Genomic DNA, 9,171 nt, shown 5'->3' with positions numbered 1-9,171 from the left:
GAGCCCTCCAGGAGGACAATTAGAGTCACTTTCTCTCAGTATGCAGCGTTTGCAATGACAGCAGGCTACGAGTACAATCCTTTGCATAATGCGGCCCCTAAAACGGAATCCTTCGCTGGTCGGTGGAGGATCTTCAGCAGGATGACTGCATGCCTCACCGTCCGCTACTGAAACCCTAATGAACTGGGCTAATCAAATCAGATAAGTGTTGGAATCAGCGAGCTCTCATAACCCGCAGTATATCGTGGAGCGTTGAAGCCTGGCCCCACATAGAGCTCCTCCACCTCCGACACTAGGTGTTACAGTGGAAAGGAAATGAAGGCAGTCTCAAAACCTGTCTGTAAAGAGATTTAGATAGCAGTCCAATCCCAGCGTGTCAAAATAAAACAGAAAAAGCACAAACAAAAACCTCATGAAGCCCTATTGAGGATGACAGAGTGGAGGGGATCAAGTCAGGAAAACAAAACAAAAACATATCCGTACAGAGAGAGACTGGAAGAACAAGAGTGACAGAGTGATAAACAGAGAAAGGCAGATGGAATAAGTCAAAGTGCATGCGAGGATGAGAATGTGTCTTCTCACCAGCTCGTTTTGGCTGGCATCTTTGGCTTCACACACATGACCATAAATATGTGTGTGTACAGAACCAGTGCATCCTGGGGGATGTAAGAAATAAAGCTGTCACTGCTTCTGACTGTATGTGTTGACTCAGATAAATGAGGGCAATGGAGATAGCGCACGTTCCTCATTTTTCATGGAGGATCAATACATAGTGATGCATGACATATGAGAATCCACAAGAGGTCATGCATGGGACGTTTTTTTATGGTTCAGGCCAGGGTAATAGAGGATATGATCATTTTTGCATCTTTATTCTCCGTTTTTTTATTACAATTATTTGAAAAACACATTTAAATTATAATGCTGTGATTTTTGTGAGGATCTGCACTAAACAAGTCTGTGGAGACTAGGATCATCTCTGCAGCACCACAATAATTTATTCAAAAATAGTATTTTAAGACATATTTTGACTTTAACAAATGTTTCACCTCCTGTAATTTGGGCATTGAACTAGTACTAGTTATAGTATAGAGTTCCAGTTTAGTAAATAGACGAATGAATGGAAAAAATGACATTACTTACTTACTGAGGTCAGTAAAAGTGTATGGTGGATTTAAAGCATTGCTGTTCAAACGGTAGTGGCAGATCACAGACTGTGCAGCCATCTGCTGTTGTAGCATCTGACACCACTTTTGTTTTCTCTGCATAACAACATGACAGATACCTCATTCACACCAACGCAACTCCGGTTCAAGCTCCGTGCTAGAGCTTTTCAGGTTCAGAACCGGTTCTTCGGTTTAGCTCCGGCTCTTTTCACACCGCCCAGAGTCCGACTGGTGCTGTGTCATTGCGTCATCGTTTGCGTCATGACGTAACCGTTTGCGTTCCTGCTTCATAAAGCCAAACCGCGCGGAAACCCCTCACAGCTGACACCGACAACAACAACAATGGCCGATTGTGCTCCAGCTTCCTCTGTACCTCTTCGGAACACCAGATTCCCAGTAGGTATCCGGTCTCTTCAGTGGACCACTGCTGCTTGTTAAGTTTCTCCATCGTTGTGTACAAGCTGGATAAAACGCGGGCTTTTTGTTATTGTTCAGGAGTTGATCCCGCCCCTGCCCCCGCCTCGATGTAAGCGTGACGTATGCGGTGCTTTTGTTCTAGCCGGAAAAAAATTTGGTGCTTGAAACAAACCGGATTCCGGAGCTAAGAGGCTGCTCCGCTGCGGTGTGAACAGGAAAACTCTGTGCTTTTCAATAGTGATGGTGAGATGAAGCCTTAGGCGCATTCACACCGCAGTACATTTCCCACAAAGGTTCATGAGAACTTAGTTCATGAAACTCTTTAGTTCTCATCGCGTTCACACCGGAATAAGTCCCTGGGGGTGGATTAGGCAAATGAAGCCGCTGACGTCACTACTTCTTCTTCTTCTTCTTCTGCTTTGGGTTTACTGGCAGGCCGCAAACCACTTCACGGCGTATACTGCCGCCCAAAGTCCCCGGCCGGAAGTCCCCGGAGTTGGGGACTGGCTTCAGTAGAAGCTGCTGGGACTCCCAGCAGCTTCTACTGAAGCCTTCCGAGTAAATCGCCAGAACGCCGACACCTTCTCATCTCCACCGCTCCCATGTTTTATTTTGTGTTGCCATAAGTTAGTCTCTCTGCGTTGGGCTAATGCTAATGCTAATAATGCTAATGCGAGAATAATAAAATGGCGGCGTCACAAAACTTTTTGGGAGTTTTACGGGGCGTGGTTTGCAATCCGCCCAGCCAATCAGAAATATAGCTCTTTTCTCACAAGAGAGCCGCACGAAAGTCCCTGGTGGGGGTAAAAAGGTTCTCATGAACTAATTTTAGTACCGGCTCTTTTTGGTGTGAACGCGACAAAAGAGTTCTCATGAACTAAGTTCTCACGAACCTTTGTGGGAAAAGTACTGCGGTGTGAATGCGCCTCTTATGAAGCTTTGAAGCTTTCCAGCCAATTGGTTCGCAAAAGGGTTCATCTCATGAGGCTTCATCATGGGCTTCATTTGAACACAAACCCCCCTGTCAAAGTGTGTAAAACAGGCAGATTGGACATCTCAACAGTGTGCTCTCTCATACCGAGTTCCCAATGAGTAAAGCCTTAGAATAACTCTAAACAATGAACATAAAATCATATTTTCATATTAACAATATTGTATTTATTCCAGTTTAATGATTGTGATTGAAAAGCCTAAGGAGGCTGGTAAACATTGCAAAGAGGGATTTGTATTCCTTAATAATATTCATAAACTTAACCATGTTGTAGCCTGAGAAAGGCTAAACCATATCAAAGACTACATTTATTAACTACATTATCTCATTTAGCTGTAGCTTTTATAAACAACAAAAAATACGTATTGTTCAGTCGCTGAACCAGGGACCCTGCGGTCATGAGTCAACTGCTTTCCAGCTGAGCCACAGCACACACTAAAGCTCCCTGAAAACACTGCAACATATTTATTCCTGTATTTATTCATTTATTTGTTCATGTTTTTATTCCTACATTTATTCATGCTTGTATCTATTTATACTTATGACATGTTCCGACCTCTATATAAGTGAGGGTCTGAGCTCTCTTGATTCCATCGTGTCACCGGGCCCGGGTACAGGAGGGGTAATATGATTCTTAGTATACATCCATGGGTATTATGAGCGTTGTGGTTCAACGGTTCAACCGATCTGAATCGCTTCGTGAAGCAGTCACGTGGTAACGACAGGCAGCGAGGCTTCGTTTGTCATCGATGACGTCACTGGGCCAAAACGATACAAGCCTCGATACATGCTTCACAAAAAGCTTCGGGTATTACTCGACACACGCTCCGAAGCCTCGGCGCAATACGTAACATCACTAGTTTTCAAGCTCCAGCTCCGAACCGGCCCGGAAACACCGTTGGTGTGAATGAGGTAAGAGAAGACAACTCATCCTTCTGACCTCAGCAACCTTTGCCTTGATGAATGTGAACATTGTTGCTGCTTTTTCACTGTGCTTGCATTTCTGTCATTCTGCCCATTGGTTTTGTGTATGTGCTGGTAAAATGAAACGCATGATCTAGGAGTGAGATTTCCATTGTGAGTGAGGGTGCTCAATAGTTTGTGGAATTGTTGATGTCTTGCTGACGGATAAAAGATAAAAGATGTGGTATACATAAAGTTATCATGGGTGCTATACAAATTATCCCAAAGCCTTTCACTAAGAATCTAGGCTCATTGATAAATAAAAGGACTTTTTAGATCAGCAGCGGCCTTTTTTTTTTTTACTGTATGTGTCAGGTATACTTGTACTCTCTATTATTCTATACAAGGTGAAATATGTACTATGTATTTACCTAAAAAAACTCAATTTTACATGGTGCAATTGAAGTGAATTGTAACCAATCACCTGCTGCCTTGTCTCTGTCTTGACTGCGTGAAATCACACCACACAGTTCACACTAATCTAAAAAGGCACCCAGCTGTGTAACCTCTCTCAAAGCATAAGATGTGAATAGTAACAGGGACTTCCCTGACTGAGCTCGACCCACTCCTCTGCTCTTTACCACAATGTTGTCTGTAGAGTAAGCTGCATGTGTGACTGTGTGTGTAGGAAAGATAGATAATTAACTACAAAGCAGAGTATGATTAATGTGCCTCTGAATATAAAGAAGCTGTGCGATAACAGAGGAATATGCAGCAATCCAAGGTATAATCCTGAAAAGTGAGTAGTGTGCAAACATTGGGGGAGGGGGCTACAATGGGTCACTGTCACCATTTTATAATAACTCCATCTAAGTATATTAAAAATGAAATACACATATAAAATATTACAGATAGTTGAATGTGATGGTGTTCAGGAAAATTACATTCAGGATATTCTGTATTTATAAAAACGTCATGCCAGATGAGCCAAATATTCAGAAGTGGAAACAATCTATCATTGAATATCACAATTAGATAAATACTAGCACATATTGCACATTGTAGGGTTTTTTGTTTATTTTCTGTAATAAAATGATTTACCTTTTATATTAGGAAAGGTTCAAAACATATTTTTATGTTATTATTTTTGATGAAATAACGATAGTGTAATGTCAACCTTTACCATGTGTTTAAGAATATTTTTTACATTTGATATTTTCTCAATTTGTGGGATATTTATAAATAAATGTCAATGGACACATTTTCTATTTCAACAAAAATCGAAACTGCTTCCTCTCTCTTGGCGCCATCTTCTGGAGAGTAAACCACAATTCAATCATTTTCAGGAAGATGCTTCTTAATGTACATTTATTTTTGAACCACCTTATTGCAATATTGTTAATATTAATAAAGAGAATGGATGTGTTCACAGCTGGATTGCATTGTAATGAAAAGCTTGGAATTATTAAAAAAAGTATTAGATTAGTCAACATATCTAGAATATATATTTAAATATTTTATAAATCTTAGTATTGCCTTTTGTAATTTCATAGTAAAATTCACTATATCAGATCCGTTTCACTCTACGACACTCAATTTGACTGGTTTCTCAGTCAAGTTGTGTGTCCTTCTCAGTCTCATCTCTTTCTAAGGGAAATGTGCTTCATATTAATGTTTTATTTGGTAAATATATATTTGTTTACCTTCTACATTTAGATGTTTTTGTACGGCAACGGAGTTCACCTATGGGTCTACCACGGTTACTCCTCCAGGTGGCGATGTGGTTCAGAGATCAGGACGACAGCTACAGAATGAAGAATGAAAACAGAAAGAGGCGTTTAGTGTTGAATTGAAAACAGAAATGGCGGGGATGTTGTTTTTGTTATTATCACCGTCAACATGTAACGGAGCCTTCTGCTTGTGAAGTTGGACAGGGGATGTTCTGATAGCAAAAAGAATGGCGTCGCTTATCAACAATGAGCAAGTATGGTATTTAGCCGGCTAATGCTAACTACAGATAAGCCACATTGTGTTCTGTTTAGCAACGTCAGGGGTCCCTTCTGTTAGCTACAATATTTGATCACCGAGATCAATTAATGCAATACTTGTGACATGTAGATTCACTGAAGCAACCTTAGCTGTACCCACAATTTAGTACACACATGCCTGTCGAAAAATAACCGAATAGCAGTTGCCATTTGGACACCGGTTATCGTCCGTGTCGTGTTGCCTCACCTGTTGCACTGGTAGTTGTTGCATATCCAGCAAACTGTAGACAATGTCAGTCAACGGGAAAGTCATCCCGCACACCCCGCTGGCCGTGGACTTCTGGCAGGTGCGGAAGTGTCCAGGCACACGGCTGTTTTTCCTGTCCCACATGCACAGTGACCACACGGTGGGTCTGACTTCTACCTGGAGCAACCGGCCCATCTACTGCTCACCGACCACCGACACTCTGCTGAGACTCAAGCTGCAGGTGAGGGCGGTCACATGACTTGTGCACTAGGACTCAAATGCCGGCCCACTCTTTTATGGCTTTATAAATCCAATCATTTAAGCAAATGTATATTGACTGAACCATCCTTGGACTTTTTCAATTGGTGGGCCTCTTTCACTTAGTCAACATAAGACAATTGTCATTTGGGTGTAACAACAGTGGAAATAACTGAATGAAGTTATCTTTTACACGTTATTTCTGATTCTGCTCAGGTGAAAGAAAAGTGGATCCACCCATTAGAGCTGGATGAGCCATACCTGTTGCCAATGGATGACATCGGCAAGGAGAAGCTGACAGTCACACTGATAGAAGCCAACCACTGTCCAGGCTCTGTCATGTTTCTCTTCGAAGGCTACTTTGGCTCTATACTGTACACTGGTGAGTGTCTGGGCAGCATGTTTTACCTGATTCTTTTAGGATGTAGAAGGATTTCTTGAGCTGTTTTTTCCTCCTCTAATGATTTCTGCTTTAAAACGTCACATTTAGCATCATATGTGCAGTTAATTTATCGATAACAGAATAATGTGATGTAACTGTCATTTCAGGTGACTTCAGATACACTCCCTCCATGTTGCGTGAGCCATGCTTGAGGACCCACACCACTATAGATGTCCTGTACCTGGACAACACCAACTGTGACCCCAACCGCACCCTTCCCTCCAGACAGCAAGCCACTCAACAAATCAAAGAGATCATCCGCAGACACCCAAACCACAATATTGTCATAGGTAATTTAATTTAGATCTTTCTTTACATTATGTCTTGTTTTACTAGTCGCATTAGAAGTATGAACATATAGATGGTCACCACTAGACAATAAGATGACAACAAAGGGAATGTTTTCATGCACTGAAAGTAGTTTCTCTTAATTAAAAGGGTCTATTATTTTCTTCTCTTGACCAGGGCAAGTTATAATATGAAGTGATCAGCTGTTTAATACAAACCCTCTGACAAACAACTGCATGCTCATTTAGAAATATGTTATTTATTGGGTTTTTTCTTTTCAAATTGCTATTATTATTATTTTTATTTCAATGTTTTTTTCTTCTACTTTTCCCTGTTTCTCTCTTGCATTGCTTTGCAGGCCTGTATGCACTGGGCAAGGAGTCTTTGCTAGTGGAGCTGGCAAAGGAGTTTAAAACCTGGGTTGAGGTGAGCTTTGAGAGAATGCAGACCCTCAAAGCCCTTGAGCTGCCTGACGTCTTCACAACAGAACCAGGTGCCGGTCGTATCCGAGTTGTGGAGCAGTCGAAGATCTGCTCTGCCAATGTACACAAGTGGGACAAAGAACAACCCACTCTGGCCATCTTGCCCACCAGCAGGCCCCTGGTGCCCTTTCACCCAAATGTCCATGTGGTTCCCTACTCCGACCACTCCTCTTACCAAGAGCTGGAGGACTTTGTCTCTGCACTTAAACCTACCTCCCTTGTACCCATTGTAGGAAACCATGTACCTGCTAGCTTCTCTGCCTTACTGCCCCGCAGAAAGCGCCATGAAATCCTGGTGCCTGAGTGTGTCCGACACTACATGTTGAGTCAGCCTGAGAGCCAACTCAGCTCCTCCGCAAACACCAGCCCCCGCCGCAGACAAGAAGAAGACGAAGAAGAAGAGGAGGAGGAAGGAGCCGACTCCACGGTACAACAAGCATTTGCCAAGATTCAAACAATTGGACCAGAGGGTCCAGCTGTTGTTTACTGCCCCTGGACAATGAAAGAAATGAAGGAAGTGTTGGAACATCTCCCTGAAATTCAACAAGACGGCGACAAATTTGCCAAAGCCCTACTCCTGTTCTGCCAACAGTTATCTCTTACCATGCCTGAGATAAAAAAATTACTGACATTCAAAATCGGGCCAACACATGCCAGCCATTTCACAGCACTGCTGGCCGGTCAAACCGGGTTGAAGAAACCACAATGGGACCATGCAGACAACGCCCCACACCGCAACGCCCTCACCGACGCCATCAAAGCCAAGTTTCCAGCCAAATTTGACATGTCAAAGATCTTTGCCTGTAAACAAAATGCAGAAGAATCAGTAAATGACTATTATCATCGTCTGCATCAAGTTTTCAACGAAAACAGCGGCATCGCCAAGCCTGAAGGCTACCCCACCCCTGAGACAGGCGTGTGGGAGGCCCACCTCAGCCACACTTTCCTCAACGGTCTCGCAGCCCCCATCTCCACATCTGTAAAACAAACCTGCATTGGAGTGATGGATGGCGCCAGACTTGAAGAATTGCGCAGACATGCCGTACACGCCCAACACCGCCTCAACGAAGAAAAGGTCAACGACGACAAGAAAAGACGTGACAGGAAAGACAAAGCCCAACTGACCATGGTCCAAGCTGTAACAGGTTGGTCATACCAACCCCAAGGCAATAACCGTGGCCGAGGAGGGTACAGACGGTAGAGGTGGTTTCAGAGGCAGAGGACGCGGTGGCGAGGGACAAAACACCCATGGAGGACGGGGCAGAGGCCGCCAAACCAACCAAGAAGCAAGGGAAGATGGAAGCTGTTTCATCTGCCGATCCAAAGACCACTGGGTCAATGACTGTCCAAAAGCCGTATGGAACCAGAACCGGGGAAATCAACAACAAGGGGGAACTTCAGACTGACGTGCGGAGGAGGAGGAGGGTCCGGTCGAGCGAGACGGAACAGGAGCACCACCAACCAACCATATGATTTTAGCTCCTAATGCTGGATTTCATCAAACTTAGCCGGGAGTCCTGGACACAAGCCCTGCCCATTGTGCTGATGTACATGAGGATGCAGAAACGAACACAGAGTCAACTCAGCCCTTTTGAGATCCTTTTTGCAGCCCCTCCACAGATTGGGACCAAGGCGCCAGGATGTCCCCTTCCTTCCACAAGCCTGTGTGAAGACTCAATGTTGTCATATTGTGTTAACCTGTCATCCAATTTAGCAGATATCAGACGCCAGGTAGCGGCAGCTCTACCTACCCCTGCTACTGGTCCACTCCACCGTATCCAACCAGGCGACTTCGTGCTGGTCAAGGACTTCCTGAGAAAGAGCTGGAAATCCAACCGTTGGCAAGGTCCCTACCAGGTGCTTCTCGTCACCCAGACAGCGGTCAAGGTCGCCGAGAGAGCCACGTGGGTCCACGCCAGCCACTGCAAAGCTGTCATCTCCACCCCAGTCTAGCCGGTCCAGTAGAAACAGACGACGACAAGTGACGTG

General features: G+C 43.9%; 1 protein-coding gene and 1 long non-coding RNA gene across 2 annotated transcripts; one reads left to right on the top strand and one right to left on the bottom strand.

Moving 5' to 3' along the window:
• Positions 1-4,704: 4,704 nt before the first annotated feature.
• LOC117541906 lies at positions 4,705-5,928 on the bottom strand. Its single transcript, XR_004568355.1, has 3 exons — positions 5,713-5,928; positions 5,181-5,281; positions 4,705-4,790 (listed from the first exon to the last, which is right to left on the bottom strand). It is a non-coding gene; the product is annotated as an uncharacterized LOC117541906 (long non-coding RNA).
• On the top strand, positions 5,299-8,459 carry LOC117541903 (5' exonuclease Apollo-like). Its single transcript, XM_034209207.1, has 4 exons — positions 5,299-5,953; positions 6,187-6,352; positions 6,520-6,702; positions 7,059-8,459. Exons 1-4 carry the CDS (start codon positions 5,756-5,758, stop codon positions 8,381-8,383), a joined length of 1,872 nt encoding a protein of 623 aa, XP_034065098.1. The 5' UTR covers positions 5,299-5,755; the 3' UTR covers positions 8,384-8,459.
• The last annotated feature ends 712 nt before the right edge of the window (positions 8,460-9,171 follow it).

Source organism: Gymnodraco acuticeps, unplaced genomic scaffold (genome assembly GCF_902827175.1).
Source record: "Gymnodraco acuticeps unplaced genomic scaffold, fGymAcu1.1, whole genome shotgun sequence".
NCBI classification, from domain to species: domain Eukaryota; kingdom Metazoa; phylum Chordata; class Actinopteri; order Perciformes; family Bathydraconidae; genus Gymnodraco; species Gymnodraco acuticeps.
This window is presented reverse-complemented; position numbering and strand designations above follow the sequence as displayed.